The sequence below is a fragment of the Nuphar pumila genome, chromosome 2 (assembly GCF_984573655.1).
Source record: "Nuphar pumila chromosome 2, dmNupPumi1.hap1.1, whole genome shotgun sequence".
Classification (NCBI taxonomy): Eukaryota; Viridiplantae; Streptophyta; class Magnoliopsida; order Nymphaeales; family Nymphaeaceae; genus Nuphar; species Nuphar pumila.
The window spans coordinates 11,024,490-11,044,620 of NC_143250.1; the positions used below are offsets into that span (position 1 = coordinate 11,024,490).

The 20,131-nt window shown below is 38.8% G+C and overlaps 1 protein-coding gene across 1 annotated transcript; it reads right to left on the minus strand.

Annotated features, from left to right (window-relative positions):
• Positions 1 to 9,052: 9,052 nt before the first annotated feature.
• Positions 9,053 to 19,348, minus strand: LOC149844741 (vacuolar-sorting receptor 7-like). The gene is made up of 12 exons (XM_089995247.1): positions 18,156 to 19,348; positions 17,960 to 18,048; positions 17,729 to 17,798; positions 17,208 to 17,291; positions 17,015 to 17,091; positions 16,750 to 16,831; positions 11,530 to 11,612; positions 11,319 to 11,382; positions 11,083 to 11,211; positions 9,838 to 9,941; positions 9,630 to 9,733; positions 9,053 to 9,522 (listed from the first exon to the last, which is right to left on the minus strand). The coding sequence occupies exons 1-11, from the start codon at positions 19,171 to 19,173 to the stop codon at positions 9,635 to 9,637; spliced, it is 1,899 nt and encodes a 632-aa protein (XP_089851373.1). The 5' UTR covers positions 19,174 to 19,348; the 3' UTR covers positions 9,053 to 9,522; positions 9,630 to 9,634.
• Positions 19,349 to 20,131: the final 783 nt, after the last annotated feature.

Sequence of the window (20,131 nt, forward strand, 5' to 3'; positions counted from 1 at the left end):
AGTGACTGAGGCCATCGTGGACTCTATCAGGTCCAAAGTAAAATACATGTCACTCAAGGCTGTACCATCACTGTCATTCCACAGTGAGCATAATTCCTGAAGGGGTCTGCCAGTCTTACAATTACTTGGACAGAATCTGCATGCCATTTAGGCAGCCCGTGCTTTTAGCACTACGGGAGTATGTACCCGACCCCATTCAGTCCGCTCCAACACAGTCATTACTGAGGGGGTACCCCTAACACGATCTTCAACCGCGGGGTATGTGCGACCTTAAGTCTTATTCATATGCATGCAGAACACCGCTCTTTGGCACTTCAACCACCACGAGCATCACACCTCTTTTGGTGGAAACAACACACTCTGGCTCTTCGGCCCTTACGAGTCTGGTTGTGTAACCGCTCTCAATGAGCATGCATATGACTCGATCTAAATAGATCGGCTACTCGGCGTATTTTTACGCAACGAGTCCAAACCTAGCCAAGGCGCAACCTCTACTCTGGCTCAGCGGCCCTTACGAGCAAGGTGCCCTTGCAGGCACAAGGATACGAGCCGATCTGGCATCGTTCCATCAACAGACATCATTATGACGTTTCATTGGTTCCGGCAGCTCTTCTGCCAACCATTTCGTCAGCACCTCCCCTGCTCTACCGGCAGTGGTGCGACGAACCCTTCTACGTTGTAGAGGGCAATACATGAACCGGGTAGCACTCTGTTATATGTCAGAGTATCCTGCTACATTCTTTCTGAGCTATTCTTAGCATCTTCAGAAATTTCAGCAGCACTTCCTCTCTTTTACGGAGAAAGCGTGTGTTTCTTTTATCCATTTCAGCGGCATCTCCCCTCTTTGGTAGGAAATTGCCACGCTTAATTCGGGAAATGGATGCGCACCGTTGTGCATACTTTGCATCCATCAAGGTTGCAGGAACCCTTGGCCATAGCCAGGCCATACGTAATTGACTTAGTCTTTACGTAAAGAGCATTTTGCCAAAAACCGAAGTCTTTCCAATAGGGGCTTCATTCGTCAAGCAGAATCTTGAACGAGGAGCGGTCAAGGAATCACATGGGCGATTTGGAGTTTGATCTCCGTTTGAATGCTCATTTAAGCGCTATATTTGTAGTATAAGCAGAAGCCTGTGCTTTATACAGCGGCGGCGTAAAGAAATGCATATACTATTGTTCAGGGTGTGTAACTGAATGAAATATTCTACATATATAACAAAGCAGAAGCCTTGGCATCGTTCGACGCGACGGCGTAAGTAAATACATTGCAGAAAGCAGGAGCCTTGGCATCGTTCGACGCGACGGCGTAAGTAAATGCATAATCGGAAGTGCAGTAATCGGAAATTGCAGAAAGCAGGAGCCTTGACATCATACGACGCGACGACAAAGGTAAATTACATGGCCTGTGCGATATAAGACGCGTCGGCAGTATCAGCAGATATACACCTAGATCTGTATCCAACGATAGTTACGAGGCGAGCGAGTGAACACCGAAGTGTCCTAGAGGGCTCAACCAAGAACTAGGGTGAGATACTATTTTGAAGAACGCATATACTGCGTATTCGAACATATATATCCGACGATAGTTACGAGGTGAGTGCGTGAACACCGAAGCGTCCTAGAGGGCTCAACCAAGAACTAAAGCAAGAAACTACTTCAGAAAGTATATGCTATATACAAACAATCAAATACTTGAGAGAGATGGTTTAATGAAGCAAACTTACTTCAAATCGTGGAAGAAACGGCTCCGGGTTGCTTCTTTGGCTTCGAGCCTTCCTTCGAGAGGTCAGACTAAGTCAGATGAAGCTGACTTAGTTGAGAAAGAGGGAGAGTAGGTCAAGCTACTCAACCAAAGTGGTTTGAACCAAACAGGGTTCGATCCAAGTCAACTGGGTTCAGCAGGTTCGAACTCAGCTCAAGTAGGCTAAGTCTGGGTTCAGAAATCCAAACCGGAATTTGGACCAAAAAGGACTTTGACTTTAAACCCAAGTAGGTTCAAGTCAAGTCAACTAGGTTTGGACTAGGTCAAGTGGGTTCAGACCCAGGTCAGGTGAGCTAGGACCAGGTCAGGCAGGCTCAGACCAGGTCAGGTGGGTTCAGGCCAGGTCAGGTGGGCTCAGACTCACTTGGGCTCACTAGGGGAGGTTTAGGAGAGAGAGAGGAGGCAAGAGAGAGAGGGGGGGTCGAAATTATGAGAAGAGAGAGAGTGGGGAGGGATATTTATAGCCCAAGCCCACCTCCTCTTGGGAATTTTTATCCCCCTTTTGCCCCTGAGCTTTATTTTAATTCCATGAGGTTCCTTTTAAGGTGGGGCCCACTAGATATTTCCATATGATATTTTGTGGGTCCCACAAGATATTTTCTGAGGAATATTTCTGTGGGTCCCACCAATATTTCCGTGGGTCCCGCAAGAATTTCGGGTTTTTGGCGATTTTTTTCCGAAAAATTCTGAGTACGCCATTCTCTTCGTATTGACGTAACTAAGAAAGTTGGCTCGCAGGAATCCTTTGATTTCATTCAGGTAGGAAGTTATGGCTTCCAGAGTGTTTGAGCATATATTCGCGATTCGACGAATATCCTAAGTATAATTGGCTCGTACAAATCGATCTGATTCGTATTTCGGGTTCAGATGCTATTTTTACTTGAAAATGCCTCGTGAATTTCTTCAGAAAGATACTGAAAAATTATGGGTCTTACACCCCCCCCCCCCACATCGTAGGTGTTTGTTTTCCCTCAAGAACCATGGGGACAGACTATGACTTGATCCTCCTGACCCGACTTTCTCGTGGAGAAAAAGATCTAGGGATTGAAGGAGAATTTAAGTCTCATGGTTCTTCGAGATGAGGGTATACGGAGAATTTTTTTTTGGGTAATCTAGAAACTGAGTTTTTACTTCATGCCTGGATATGTCTTGGTATTGTTCTTGAGCATAAAATTTTGGACTCTGTTTTAACCTGTTTCGTCTCGCCCTTGTTTGTCTTGCCCTTGAGGGTTCTAATTGGTATATGGCATGCGTATGAATGAGGAAATTTAGATCATTTATCGTAATTTTTTCTTTCCTTTTTTGTATGAAAGAACAGTATTGTGCAAGTCAATCTAACGGTTTCTTTTGGGTTGATTGAAATCTTGGGTTTCTTTTTGGCTAATATGAAATTGTTATTTTTGAATCATGAGTATTGTATTCTTAAATTGAATACATGATTCCAGAATATGGATTTTTATATTTTCTAGTTACATTCGGATATTGCATTCTCCAATAGGGATATTCATGCATGTAAGATTTGTTAAAAAGAGGTCATGTGATATCATGTTTGGACTGGGTAATTAGGACTCAAAAATTGGTTTCAAATGTTGTTTTGTAATATCGTACAATAATATGCCATACATGAGGACCGATCCATTTGGTACACAGGATTATCCTTGTGTACATCCTGTATACTCGACAGTATAAGGTCCAGTACAGAGGTGGTATGAAATTCTGGACACCTTAACTTAGGTTACCACCAGATTTACAATAGAACTTCTATTTTTAAATCTTTACTTCAGCCTGCTGGGAATACGCATACAATAGAGCACGATGAATGCCCAGGGCACATGCTCCATATGTCTACGGCCCAGTTGTGTATAACCATGTGGATTAGAACCTGTTTGAAAGGAAGGACAGGTAAATCTGAATTCCAATACATGTTGGGATTTGTTTTTACTGTTTCAATTTGGGCAATGTACTCTTGAATAAGGAATTCTGTGTATTTGCATAAAAGCTTGTGTGTCGGTATGATAGTGGGTCATAGGATTACATGTTGATCGGTAGGAACCTGTTTTTTTTTTCTAGTTCCGAAGTTGTGCTCCAGATTTAATAAATGTGGGCATTCTCTAAATCCCGAGCTTAACATAAAGGAATTTTGGAACCTACACATACTTGTGTGTAGGTCAGGAATCCCAGACCTTGGGATTTAGGGTGGCGGGTCGGGATTGGTAAGCCCGACCATCGTCCCTAGCATGTGCTAAAGCTGACACTTCTGCCCGGAAATTATGTAAATGTTGTTTTTGTATTTCATGATACTAGTCATGTAATCTTGAAGGTGAGCATGACTAGGTTGTTGATGTTGCTTCTTGAGCATGTATGCTTGATGAGCATGTATAATTTTATATGCACACTCACACACTCAAAAGGGATATGCAATGGTTAATACCCGTATGTGATGTAGGTAATACACATAGTGAAAATGCATATGATTGATAAATGACATGCATATGGTTGGGTTATGATTGTATGAGTGCACATGCTTTTAGCACCATTGGCACAATGTATTGAGTAAACACTACTTGGTTTCATTATGTGATGCATCGATGGCCTAAATGGACCATCATCGGCCTGGAGAGCCGTGAGTTTGTTTTCCTTTCACTTATGATTTGACTACATCACTTACACCATATAAGATGGTATGACACACTATTACATTGTTCACGTGGTCTTCGCGAGCTGGAGCCCCGTAATAGTTCTCGCAGCGGTGAATGCGAGCTTTTTTACTTTACTTTTGCACATGGTAATGCAAATTTAAAGAATTAAATTTAAATAAAAATATAATAAAAAACAATGTAACATATGTTTTGGGGTCTTTCATTTGAATAATGAAGATCTTAGAGATCTGATCTTAGGGAGACTGTGAGGATACAAAAACTCCGTGTGCGTAAATTTGGTTCCCTAAACCCGATATTGAGGTTCATTCTCCTGACCACGGTTTTATGGAGAGTGTTACTTTACCCGGGAGTGGTGTGTTGGTCACAGATGTGAGTTTGTTTGGTACCAAGGAAGTGACACTTGTGAGCGTGGGGTGTCCCTTGTGTCTCCGACATTAGATGTGGAGGTCTAATATTCCGAGGGTGACTCGGTCAAGGACTAAGTTGAAACCCAGTAATAAAATACAAATTGTGTGTTAAGCTACCCTAGGAACCTACTTGACTTCGGGGATTTTACCCGTTTGGTGTATCCGCGGGCGATGAAAATTAAAAAGAGAAACTTAAAGATGTATTCATTAAATAGGGCATGCATATGGAAAGGAAAAGAGAACTTAAAGGTAAGATATTAAAGGAATTCATGCATTGAAAATTATATCATGCATTTTCCTGTTTTGCACTAAATCAAGCATAATTTAGAATGTTCTCTAGTTCATAATATGGTAATGGTATGCAATTCATTTCCTAAAAGCATGCTGAAAGGTTTGGTTACTTGGTTCTTGCTATGTGCTACTGCCTTACTGTTATTTATTGGTGAGTATATGCAATCTGTCACATGTATAAATTATCAGATTCTACACATTTGTTATATTTGCACTCACTCAAATCAATATATGAAATCTTATCCATGTTCTTTGTCTCACCTAGTTTCCTTAGAAGTAGCCATGCTCAGAATTTCGATTCTGACCCATTTACTTTGTTGGTTTTTCATAGGAAATAGTGAGCAGTGAGGTTGGATTGGTCACTAGGGATGGACGAGGGTCACACTTGGGTTGAATAGTTTCAGCAGTGGCAGAGTGACTCTTTCTTTGGTTTTGACTTTATTGTTATTTTCAATTCTTTTTACTTTTTCAGTTGTATAAAGCACTATAACAACAATTTACTCTGGTTCATAAATTAAGGATTGGTGTTGATACTTATGGATGATGATTGTAAGTTCATTTATGGTGTTGTGCTATCCAATGAAAATTAGAACTGTGAGGACCCCGGATGTTTGAGAAAGTTTTCGCATTGATTGAAAAAAAAAATATTTCGCATTTTCAAAAGGTATGAGTTAAGGTCGTTACAGTTTTGACCGTCACTGAAGGTCCTAGTTTTCGCTGGGGCCTTTAGTGGTGGTAAAAAACCATCGATAAAAGGCAAAAATTTGCGTTTTTGCACCAGCCCTCTATGCGCTGGTAGCTACCACTTACTCTCTCTCTCAGAGAGAGAGAGAGAGAGAGAGAGAGAGAGAGAGCAATGGACGTCAATGGTTCGAATATGAGTTGGACTTATAGAATCCGAATGCTTTTTTTTTTATCAGCAAGGTGGGCCCCGACTAGTTATACATCAAGACACTTTGGTCATTTGCTTGAACAACTAACCAAGGTTAGTGTTTAATCATGGTTATGTTGACGGCCCTTTGACAGAACGACCACTTCGCAAAACCGGCAAGAAAGGGAGAGATCAATTTGCAAAAGTACTTGAGACATGGACCATTTTGCAAATGAACCATAAGGCAGGGACTAATTTGCAAAATAAACCTTTCTTAATTAATGAGAATCGGTGATGGTTTAAATTTTTTTAGTGGCCGCCCCGCCAGGTTGTCACCACTTACCGTTTTTCTTTTTTTTGGAAAGGCAAGCTGGGCTTAGGCAGACCCTACCAGATAACTCTTAAGCCCCATGTGGGCAAAGGGATTCGAACCTGGACCTTCAACTTGGCACAGGACCCTGCTTACCACATGGGATACCACCTCGGTGGTACCACTTACTGTTACGGAATTTGACTCCATTTAGTAGGATTTGGTAAGTATATCTGATTATAGTCGGATGCGGATATAGGTTTGATTTTTTGCTCCTGATTCCCATGAATATTTGGATTTAAAGGATATTTGAATATGTTACATGTAAAAAAAAACAGATTTGGTATGAGTTTTTCACTATCATACTAAGAATTTGAATTTGAATTTGTTTAGCTAACACCATATTAGTCGGATATGAAATTGGACACATCCGACCCTAATCCGAACCATTTACATCCCTGTACATGTTAAAAATAGGGGGTGTCAACGGGTCGGGTTTGGTTCATACCCAGTTGAAACTAGACCTGGCCCCGATTTTTGGGTATAGTATCAAATCCGGACCCGAGTCTAATCGAACCTACCATAAGCGAAACCATACCCGGACTCAATAAAAACTACATGAACAAGACCCGGGCCATACCTGGTAATCCCGACCTGTTGACACCTTAGTTAAAAGTAGGTGGTTCATACTTGTTTGAAATTGGGCTTAGATAGACCCAATTCAAACGACCACTTTAAGATTGGGTAAAATGCTAAACAATCCACACATGACTCATATTAGAGCCATGAGTTTGGAGTTGGTTTCAACTCAAGGAACATAATGACATGGTGTTGAACGTTTATCAAAGAAAAAAATAGAAAAAATTAATAAAACGCACCTAAGGTTTGGTCATTAATAAAAAACACTAAGTTTTTGAATTTTTTAAAAAATGCACCTAAACTTTTGCATTATTAATAAAAAACAAACTTGTGCCTATTTAACCTGGGTTATCACTAACCCAAGATGAGTTAAGAGGGTAAGTTAACTAATTAACCCTTCAAAGCTTCCTTGTGTCTTGTCTCTTCCTTTCAATGTGGTGGGTAAAATCATAATTCCTCATTGCATAAAGTAAACTCTTAGGCCTTTTTTAATTAGCCATAATATCTTTTAAGTACATTTTAAAAAAATATAAAACTTAAGTAAGTTTTTTTATTAATGCCCAAACTTTAGGTGTGTTTTTGAAAATTTTCCCAAAAAATATGACTTGGGTTAACCCAAATGAGTTGCTAGCCATGAACCCTTTACTGGACCAAGTTGAGTTGAATTGTTGAAGATCTATCAAAATAAACTGTTCACTTACACATTTGTTTAGAAATTTAACAAGTTTCATGAACTTAAGACGTTAAGATTTAAGAGGGTGCTTATATGTACTCTCCACAACCACAACAAAGCTTATTAAACCTAATGAACAAACTTGTGTAAACCCTACAACTTGAGGGGTTTAAAGGGGCCTGTTGTAGTTGTACTTAAACCGGTTTCAGTGGGATTAAAATACAAAGGACAAGTGGACAAGTACAAAATACTTTAAGGTAAGCCCAGTGTTGTCAGTATCGGTGCATATATCGGCCGATTACATATTGGATCACCAGAAGATCAATATGATACTGACCTGAATCCACTATTTTTTAATAAATAAAAAACAACTTAAAATTATTTATTATTATTTTAATAGCTTTAACATGTGTCACGTTTTGATTGGTAATAATTTTTAATTATTTTTTGGTCGATTTAGAACAATTCACTTGAGAATCGGTATATTCCGATACTGACAACATTGGGTGAGCCCTTAACATTGGATCTCAATATGTCTCCAAGGAACCTGCCTAGGAGCAGAGGTCACTTAATGGATCTTTCCACCTAGATAGTAGGGTCCCCAAGCGAGTGCCCTGACCCACAAAGAACACCCACCAGGGTTTGATCCCAAGATGGGGTTCCGCCAACCTTCCCAACAACTACCCTAGCCACTTGGGTAACCCGGGGCGGGCTACTTTTTTTTTTTTTTGTGGTATTTTTGGGTGTTTTTCCTCCCCATCTCATGGGGCCATGGACAAATCTGCCCTAACTTTTTGCATTTTCCAACAAAATACCTAATCTCTCATTAACCATTGCAAAAAGCACCCTTCAATTCAAGGACACGGCCGACCTAACATTGAAAAAAGGTAGAGATCTTTTTGAGAAATGTAAAAGAACAGGGATGGATTTGTCAACAGGCCTATAAAATAGGGATGATTATGGAAAAAAGTTCTTTTTTTTTTACACAAAATGGGGTCTACCCTGTGAGTCCATACATAAAGAGCAGTAGAGATCATAGGAGCTAGAGACCTGAAAAACTGCTTTCAATAATCACCATAATTAGCAAAAAAGATGACTTTCTCGTCCAAGGAAAACAAAAGAGTTGCATCAATACGAGCCCGTAAGAGATGGGACTTCCGTTATCTTCCTTTGCTCAACCACACACACACACAGAGAGAGAGAGAGCAAATGAGCTCTCCTTTTTTAGCCTTAAAAAATTTAGTAGAATGGACTCCCACCCAAAACCCACTTGTTTAGACAACAAACTTCATGGATTCCATAATAATATTCACAAGCCCAAGTCCTTTTCATCATGAATATACTGAACTAGCTGAACTAGAGGCATAGTAGCAGTGAAAAAACAAGAATACTAAGAATGAATTTCTGCATTCCTTCATTTCAGCATCACCGAAATAAAATTGTAAAGATAACTTCTATTCACTAAGTGAATGTATCCATGAATTTTTTTATGTGCGCTAAAAAGTAAACAGTGACAATAAATTGAATATACCATGTCCATGTAACACAGAATACAGAATATATCTGACAGATTTTAGCTGCTATTATTCAAAGATCAAACCGAGTGGTATCATAGTACACTTGGCTTACCATCAATGTACAACATGCACGCACACATTCTCTCTCTCTCTCATATTTCTGTTATAGCGTCTATTGTAATCTCTGTGGAAAATGAATGCAAGAATTACATATGTTATAAAGCTGGTCTGCAGCGATGGAATGTAACAACAGCAGAATCTCCAGTTTAGGAGAGAAAAACCAGTTTAATGACTTTGTGTGTTCACCATGGTTGACATGTCTGATATCTACAGATTGCAGCCTCTGTCTATTTAGCCTCAATAATCAACCACAGATGCCATGCTGATTCAAACTGCATAAGCAACAGTCAGTGAAAGAACACAAAATGGAATCAATGTACCATCAGGTACTAGAAACACTTTATGAGAAGCCACTAGTTTGCAATATGAAAGCACCTACTTCTTTTACACAGAGCTTTGTCCTAGAGGTTCGGCTTCATTGTTCTGGTTGTCTAGTGGCATGTACTGAGACATGATGGCCATGATCTCGGAGTCCATGTATGACTGCAAAATTGAAGCAAGTCAATAGTATCCATGATTCCATGCTACGCAATGCATGTACAGTTAATTTAACAAAAAATAGCACACATCTAGTTAAGATTACATACCCGAAACCTGTATTTGTAGAATATATAACCAAGAATACCAATAGCAGCAAAACCAGATAATACCATTAGTGTTATGAACCACCCGAATCGTGAAGAGTTTCTGGCTGCAAAAATACAAGAAGATTATCGCTACCACTACTACTGATACAACTAATACCTCTACCACTATTAGTGCTAGACAAATATAAGCAATAAAAAATCATCTAAAGACACTTAACTCTTCACAGATCAATTACATGTCCTGCATAATTTCCAAAGGAACTGTCCTAAAGAGGAGAACTTTAACCAAAGCCAAGTTGAAAAAATAATTGATAGTTCGAAAACGCTGTTGATCCAGTGACTCGTCCAAGATAACCAAGTCAACAAACCTAGTGGGTCAACACGATTTGGTTTACCAGTCTGCACATATCTTCATATTTTCAATTTTGTAAGTTTGAATAACACATTATTTGCTTATTTGTAGGTGAACCTATTATCATGTTAATTTTCATTAAGATACAATATCCTTTCTATTTTAATACTGTTAGTCACTGTTTTGAATTTGTGAATTGTTTTTACATTGAAAATCTTGATTAATAATCAACAGCACAAGTTCATAATAACGTTTTCTAAGGTTTGATTGTTGATTTGGATAACTTTTACATTGTAGTAATGAGTTGATTATGTTGCTTAATCACTAATTTAGTGACACATAAAAATGATGAATCTACTTCTGGTAGTTCATATCTTTTGCTACTTAGATATTTGTTGTATCACTGAGTGTTAATTGTCAAAATTTTCGTGTCGTAGATGCTTCTGCTATCATATACAAACTTTTTTCTCTTCTATATGATGTATTTGTACTATTTTTATACACGAACTAGATGTTTGCAAAACTGGGTAAGTCACTTTGTTGGCCCAGACAAGTCCTGTGAAGACCAAATGAGCTGACTCACCTACTACTAGTGATTAACATAATCTGTCAAAGATAGAGTTATAAAACATAAACAGGTAATTGACATTCTACAACCAATCAATATCTGTTGTATGGAGTATACAGAAGCATGCCATGGTGTAAATATGACATAACTAAGACGAAGCAGGTAACTGACATTTTACAAATAATCAGTTCTCTTATGCAACCTAGAAAGAAGGACTCCAATTAAGATCAAAATATCATCTTATGTCACAAAAGGTAAATGCAAAACAAATATTAGTTCCTGAACCACTGGCATAACAACCATGTACTCTATCAGACATCCTTACCAATACATGTGTCCTGCTCTTTTATATATACATGGCCACCACGGCAGTTGCAATTGTATCCACCCCATGTATTCTTGCAACTACAACCGTTACATTTACAGGCAAGATGCTCCTTGCATTCATCAATATCTGGCATGCATGATAAAACAAACGATTCAGGTACAGGATGCAAGAAAACATGGAAAAGAACGGACATGGACCAAAAAGAATCTTCTGTCCAAAAACTGTAAATTCACCTTCACATTTATAACCATCACCACGGAATCCTTGAGGACATTTGCAGCCCACAATATCAGATCCCTGTTATATAATTGACATAATAAGTTGCAATTGACAGCACTGTGAATTTCTACAACATGCACGTAATAGCATAGCTAATTCAAGAATGCATAAAAGAAAAGCTCAAACAATGAAGACTGATTTGATCATGGGATAAGGATACAGAACTGAGCATGCTGAAAATGTCTGTCCATTTCTAGTCTCTGACCAGCAGCCTCCATTATTTGCTGCACACCTTCCAGGGCCAACAGCTACCAGTACCAAAAGACAAATATACAAGTAATTAAAGTCCTCCCAAAAAATGTAATATCTAACTAGTCTAAACAAAAAAATCAAACAAAACTTACAAATGGCAAACAAGAAGAAAATGAAATGAATTTTCTAACTTGAGCAATTACTTTTCAAATGAATACCCAAGAAAGCCTCTACGAGATAAATTGAAAGTTTTATGATTATCTGAAACTCATGGATGCCTTTCTATTGTGTACCCATGGGGTTTGGAAGAATTTTTTTTTTATCATGTCATAGTTAACTAGTTTGGGAGAGGGTGATTGAGTCTAGGTTGAGGAAGGTTGTTATGATGTCGGAGAATCAATTTGGTTTTATGCCTGGAAGATCAACTATGGAAGCTATACATCTTCTTAGACAACTTATTGAGAGAAATAGAGAGAGGAACAAAGATTTGCATATGGTTTTTATTGATTTGGAGAAGGCATACGATAGAGTACCTAGGGACGTTCTCTGGTGGACAATGATGAAGAAAGGTGTTTCTCTCAAGTACATTAGTATAATTAAAGATATGTATGAAGGAGTAGTAACCAATTTCCGCACTTGTGGAGGGGTGACAACCAATTTTCCTATAACGGTTGGGTTACATCAAGGATCTGCTTTAAGCCCTTTGCTATTTGCTATAGTGATGGATGAGCTTACAAGATCAATTCAAGAAAATGTGACGTGGTGTATGTTGTTTGCTGATGATATTGTTTTGATTGATGAGTCTAGAGCTGGGGTTAATGCTAAGTTAGAATTATGGAGACAGACATTGGAAGCAAGAGGTTTTAAGTTGAGTAAGGGTAAGACAAAATACATGGAATGTCGGTTTAGTAAGCAACGAAGTAGTGATGGGAGTGTAGTGAAGCTTGGTGAGCAAGAAATACCGGTGGATGATTGTTTCAAATATTTGGGATCTATCATTCAAAAGTATGGAGAAATTGATGGAGATGTAAATCATAGGATAAAGGTTGGGTGGATGAAATGGAAAAGTGCAACTGGAGTGTTGTGCGATCGTAGAATGCCAATGCGGTTGAAGGAAAAGTTTTATAGGATGACTATTAGGCCCGCTTTACTATATGGTACGGAATGTTGGGCGATCAAGAGACATCATATTAAAAAAATGCGTGTAGCTGAGATGGATGTGTGGAAATACAATAAAATATAAGATTCAGAACGAGGAGATACGTAAGAAAGTAGGCGTTGCACCCATTGAAAATAAGATGAGAGAGAATCGTTTACGGTGGTTTGGACATATTCGGCGAAGGCCTAATGATGCTCCAGTTAGAAGGATGGAGAAATGAGAAAATATATTAGTTAAAAGAGGTTGGGGTAGGCCTAGGAAGACATGGATGGAGGTGATAGGAAAGGATATGAATGCTTTGAACCTCACCGAGGACATGACATTGGATAGAAATGATTGGAGGAGAAGGATTCATGTGGAAGACCCAGAATGATTTTCTTTTTTGGTTCATATCGCCGACCCCAATTGTTTTGGGATGAAGGCGTAGTTGTTGTAGTTCACTAGTAGTAGTTAACAGACATAAACTGATGAATTGACAGAGGTAAACAGAAGAACCTTTTTGAGCTATTTTCAGAAAAGTTAAGTTGTTACTTGCTGTTTTTTATGCTTTAAGCAGTCAAACATAAACTAGGCACAAGTCAGGCTGCCATATGCAAATTTCACCTTATTATTTTCCTTTTACATTTTAATTTTTAACTTCATTCAGATATAACCCCTTTTGGAGACACCCTAAATCTGATAGATAACCACCTAACTTTTAATTACCTTTTAGTGTTACTTTCTTATGATTTTTTTCATTTAACAAAAATGTTAGGTGGGTATGAAATTTAATTTTGATAATAAGTGATCATTGTGATACAATTTATAATACAAGAAAAATGATGATTCTTTAAGCTTTCCACAGACCTTTCCAGTTTCCACTTCTACACCCTCCTCCCTTCAAGATAAAAAATGTAGCAAACTGTCCAAAAAGCATATTCTATATATGATGGTTCGGATGCCAAATTCTGGTCAATTTATGGTAAATGGTATAAATTCGTTTGGGGGCATATGTACAAAGACTACTCCATATGTTTCTAATGACTAAAGATCAAATGTGGTGAAACACTTACTATATTGGCAATGGATTTCACTTTTTTGTTCTCTTAATCTAATCATAACTTAATTTTCTTTTATTCTTATAAATCCAAGGGCCAATAGCATAAGCCATTTCCGACACTTTAAGCCAAACTTGTACTGCAACCTGAGATGAACACAACTAAATTACACACCAAAAGGAGAACATATTTAGATCATTAACACCCAAAGAATCTTATGCATATTTGCTACAAGTTGTAGTTACAGGAGAGGCATATTCTCAATAATCTCCAATGAGGATTACATTCTAGGAGTGAGATAACAATATTTAACGTGTCATGATTTTCACACCACTTTACAGAGTGTTTAAAAGACATTGCAAACAAGAATTTGATCCCACCATCTTACAAAACTTTTACATGTCAGATGCATGAGAGAAGAAAGAGCCAGATAAATGATGAAGATGTGGATTGGGGTGAACATAAAGGAATAAAAGACCTTGCCCATCAAAAGACTCAGTGCTTGTAGTCGTGAGGTAGGAGATGATGATGATTAAGATGATAGACAGGTAGTTATCCACTTATTGCTTCAAGATTTCCTTTATTAATCAATTGTTTATTCATTTTCTCTGATCAGTGTATTGTTGCAACAGTATTTGTATAAATTTATAGACTGTACAAAGTGAAATTTCAAAACTTTTCTTTTCCCCTTTTTCAATTTTAAAATATCACACTGGCAATTGATGAGTTTCTATATAACACATTAAGACAACAAGTTTGGAATTCATAGCACAACTTAAATATATACTTCACATCCTTGATTCCAGCCTGCCTGTGTCATTTTCCTCCAAATAGAAATTCATTTGTCTGAGGCATTTTGTGCAAATAACACTTCATTATTCTTATTTTCACTGATCCTCATTTGTTGTTATGTTTTTACTCCTTCCCAATCCACTGCCAAAATTTTGATAATACCAATTTATATAGATAGCTGGAAAGAAATTTAAATTATTTGTATGGCTTTATCAAGCCATAGAGTTTTTAATTGATTATTATATTTTAAAATTCCCTTTTGGCATAATTTATTTTTCAATTTCTAAAATTTATCCAATGGCAACTCATGAGCGTTTTTAAAACATTAAGATACCAAAGAAAAGGCATTTGCAGCAATTTTTGAACTTTGCAACCTTGATCCCTCGTGTGCTATCCTGTTGGTTTCAAGCCAATCTAAAGCTGGATGGTACCAGAAAATGCTAGTGTATCATGATCTTGATATGTTCATGTGTACCAAGACATCTTTCATATATATATATATATATATATATATATATATATATATATATATGTGTGTGTGTGTGTGTGTGTGTGTGTGTGTGTGTGTTTCCTTGGTGCAGACGTGTGCACCATAAATTTGGTACCAATGAGTAATATCTCATTAATCATGCATTCTAGGTAAATCAGACCACACTGATAGTTTTATCATGGTTAATGCATTTTATTTTATCTTTATATATAGGGTAAATGGTTCCTTCCTCCTAACGGTAAGAGGGTGAGTACAGTTCTCATTTTCCATTTTTCTTTTTTGGGAATTCGACCTTACAGATGTCATCTACGTAGTTTATTTAGTAGGAATTGGCTTTTGGATAATCCGATTATGACACAGAAGTACGTATTTGATGAGTTTCAAAAATCAATCTGCCACAAATTTTAAAATTTTCAATTCTTAAAAGATCGTGTTTTTCCATTGAAGAAACCTGACCAAGAGTTTATTCCTAGCAAATGGACCATGCTGAATACATTTGTGGGGTCTGATTTGCAAAACATGGCTTGGAACATTGAAAATCAGCACCATCCTCACCCTCCTAAATAGGAGGAAAAAATCACATATATATAAATATAGAAAGTGACGGTTGCAAGCCTTTTTCTGATCAATTTGACCCCAAAGATGTGTTCAGCATGGTTTGTTTATTCATAATCATAAATGTCGGATGTTTTCAGCATAAAAACATCATATCTTTTAATTGTAAATTTTTGGAGCAATTGTGGGCTGTTGAATTTTGAAGGTCTTAAAGTCCTGCTTACAAAACAAAATTGGACAATAAATATGCTTTGACTAAATAAACCTTGCATATCATACCCATACAAATTTATCTAAAATAATTAAGAAAAAGTTGAAAAGCATATATATATATATATATATATATATTTAAATCAACATATCTAGAATCCTCACCACAGGATGACCATGTCCTCCCCTCAACTCCCAAAAAGACCCAAAAAGGATTAATTCCTTGATATTCTGTTCAAAACTTTAGCACTTGTCAAACCTTCTTTGGGATCAAAGGTTTGGAGTTGACACAGCTTCCACACAATGAGGCAGTAGGTTAGCTGGAGATGCCTAAAGTCTGCCATAATCTCAGGTAACACCATACATAACTGTAATTATATTTGAGGAAAAGTCACCCCATGAACAACAGCAATTTACGTTGAACCTAAGAACAGGTACTGAATTATTATTAAATGCTAACAAGGAAAGTCAGGAGACACATTTTCAACCGTAAGTGGGGAAAAGAGTCTAATGCATCACTGGGAGGCTGGGAGCTAGGAAACAAGCTGCTCCCATTATTCGATAAGGTGATGGCCTGTAAGAATTCTGGAATCTGGAACTACTTGTAAATATTGTAGCGAATATCTATCCACTTGTCCGGGGAATGCACAAGCCTAGTCTACTTATGGTAAAGTGGTGAATAAGATGCACATCCTGGGATAGATGTAAAGGATAAAAAATTTCCAAAAAATAAAAGTTCAAGATTACAAAAATTGAAGTGGAAGGGAAAATCAATCAGTAAAGGGCAAATCTTTAAACATGTTTAACACCAGAGCCTTTCATGTCACTTCTCAAGAAGCGAGACATATGTCTGGATATTCCAAAGCAAGATGGCTCAGTACTAGTGAAACCAATGACAAGCACTAGAAAATATATAATAAGACTTAAGAGAAGTGAAGCATGTGGCAAACCTTCACAACGTTTATAACCATCCCCCTGATACTGAACACCATTCACGAGTGGGCATTGACAAATCCTACCCCGGAATGTGTCCTACTCAAAAATAATTGAAATATAAGCAACAGTTATAAACACAACTTCATAGAATAACTTGTTTACATATCCCTCTTCCCTAAAAAAAGGTACCCAATGAAAACCCACTACAGATGCTAGGATCTGATCAGACCAAATGCAAGACAGAATGAAAGTTCCAAAAGTTATTAATAGACAAAATACCTTGCAAGCACTTATATTAGTTTTTTCATCATGCCAACAGCCACCGTAGTTTTCAAGGCATTCATTTGTTTCAAGGTCTGCACATAAAAGCCACAGGAAAGATGCAGCATGGAAGCAATTGCTGGCCATAACAAGTCACATGGGGAAAAAAGAAAAAAGAAGAAGGAAAAGGAGTGCACAAAGATTAACCAACCTCGACTTAGACAAATTTGAGGCTCAGTTGACTCTGCAAATCCAGCACAGATAGCTCCCAACACGGCAGTTCTCTCCAATTTTCCTTCACAATAAACAACAAAAGTCGAACAGTTTAATAATTCAACATGGTTATGCTTGGAACCTATACTCTAAATATGAATCAATAATTTTTTCCCCTTAGAAACCTAAAAGAAGAATATATATTTACAACGTGGTTGATTAGGCTGTAAACACTAATGCTATTTACCTTTACATCAGCCTCGACAGGAATTGTTAATTATACAATGAATGTGGTAAGCTAGAACCGTGTAAACTTGAAATCAATACAAAAAACAAGCGATTCTCATTAAATCAAAGAAAGAAATAGATAATCACTATTATGTGGAACATATTAATACAGATACAAATATACACTACTTAACATGATATATATAGTAAAAATCAAGTAAGAATTGATCCTGAACTCACTTATAGAAGTAAAGGAACATATACAATCAACAGCAGATCTAATATATGTACCTCGATACTGCACATTATTGATGACCAATGTTGGCAAAATAGTAATATCGCCGCGCGATCCTTTCCCAACCTGGAAAACCCAAAAAATTGAATTTATACCATTTCACAGAATGCAACAAAAACAATCCAATATCAATCTAACCAACAGAAAACGTTCACAAACTCCCGGAGTTCAATCTCTTCTTGATGACTAACAACCAATGAACATTGGAAAAAGAACAATTCAAGTACCTGAAGAGTCTGTTCCATCTCCAAAACAGGATTCACGGCATCTACATCCGGATTGCCCATACACTTGCTAACCTTATCAACCGATAAATCTGATCGAAAGAACCGAGAAAACCAACATGAAACAGTTCAAACACGGACACCAAATCAAACCAAAACAGCACGAAATCGATACAGCAATCGGCGGGGAACAACTTACTCAGAGACTCGATCACTTGCTCGGCGCATTCCTTATTGTACTTCTTCTCCCTCATGGGGCACCTGATGTGGAAATCCGTCACATAGTCCCACCACACCCAGGGCCTGCTGCTCTCATTAGCCACCCTGAACACACACAGCTGCCTCAGATTCTCCAGCAGCACGTCCTTCCCCTCGTACCCGCGATTGAAATCCTTCTCCGGATCAGGCGCGCAGTACCTCCCATTGTTGATACACTGAGATTTGCATTGCATGCTAGTGACATAGGTCTGTGGGCAATACCAAGTAATGTAATGGGGTGCGAATTGTGTAAAGCCTCCCTTCTCCAGCAATTGGGCATGTCCCCTGAAATTCCTCACGAAGTCCGTCTGGTCGTCGCACCTGATCCCGCATTCGTCATTGCTGTTAGTCCACAATTCGTACTCGACGCGATTGTCTGGGTGCGGCATGGATTCACGCCAGTCGATCTTGATCACGACGTCCTCCCCCTTGGCGAATGCCTGCTTCAGGGCCTCGCCGAAAGAGCGCTCGATCAGGGCGGAAGGAATAGTGATCTTTTCGACATAGGACTCGGTCCCCGTCTCCTCTTCCGGGGTGTCCATGGTGATGAGGGATTCTTCGCGGTCGTCGGCGACGAGGACGGCCTTGGCGCCGGCCTGCTGGGCGTTCCAGACCTTGAGGGCGAAGTAGCAGCCACCACGGTCGACGACGACGATGAGAGGGTGGGGGGAAGGCTTGGGCTTGAAGGGGGAAGTGAAGGGATCGCAGCCCATGTTGGAGGTGGAGTAGGAGGGGTAGAAGAGGGTGCCGATGAAGGTGCCGCCGTATTCCGGGACGCCGAAATTGGCGATGGCGCCGTCGTGGTTCGACCGGAGGTGGTCGGGGGATAGCACGGTGATGCTGCTCTTCTCGACCACGAACCGGGAGGTGACCGAGACGATGGTGGTGGAGAGGAGGAGGAGGGAGAGCAGGAGGTGGGGAGTTGGTGGTTTTGTTGACATGGTTTCTTTTGTTTTCATTGGGGATTGGGTCAAGAAGAAGAGGAGTTTTTTGGGGTGAGAGGAATGGGGAAGACTGTGGTGGTGGTGATGAATTGTATCAAGGGAGAGGAGGAGAAGGAGAAGGGGATGGAAAGAGGGAGCAGTTGAATTTTTCGAATGTAGTTTTTTTAGTTGGTCTGGTCGTCCTGTTATTTTAATTTATTCTGCGGTTTGGATTAGTTTTAATGGAGAGAGCGAGCGAGAGAGAGAGAGAGAGAGAGAGAGAGAGAGAGAGAGAGAGAGCTCATCTTGTCCACCCGTGGACCGGGGAAGTGACAAGATGAGCTCTCTCTCTCTCTTAGCTCAACTTCCTTTGTCCCTCTTCAAAGTCCGGTACATGTAGTTAGGTGAGAGAGAGATGGCGGCAATAGATGAGGAGGGAGAAAGGGAGGAGGATTTTAAAGAGATTTTAGTGAGAGAAAAGGAAATGAAACAGATATTAGGGTGAAGGAAAGATGGAGCAAAGAGTTTCTACAGAGAGAGAAAGGAAGTGAGGCATGAGAAAGTGACGGAGAAACTGTAGAGAGAGAAAGGAAGTGGGGGGCATGAGAGAGGAGAGAGAGATTGTAGAGAGAGAAAGGAAGTGGGGTACCAGAAAGTAACGGAGAGAGATTGCAGAGAGAGAATGGAAGTGGGCCATGAGATGAGAGAGAGAGATGTCAGCAGAAACATCCAAACGAGCGTACCGTGCACGACGGTTGGTAGTTTCTTAACAAGCAAGCGAAGAGATCAGACGTCCCTTTTTTTTTTTAAATGTAAATTAAACAAGTCAACTCTTTCACCTTTTCTTTTTTTAATATGTTTTTAGTGCGTTTACTACATCATATTCTTTGGGCACCGGTTAATGATAACATGAGAAGCTTACTCATGCAACATGGATTATACCAAAGTATATGAACTTATAAAATATGAAATGTGACATATTTCGAAAATGTTA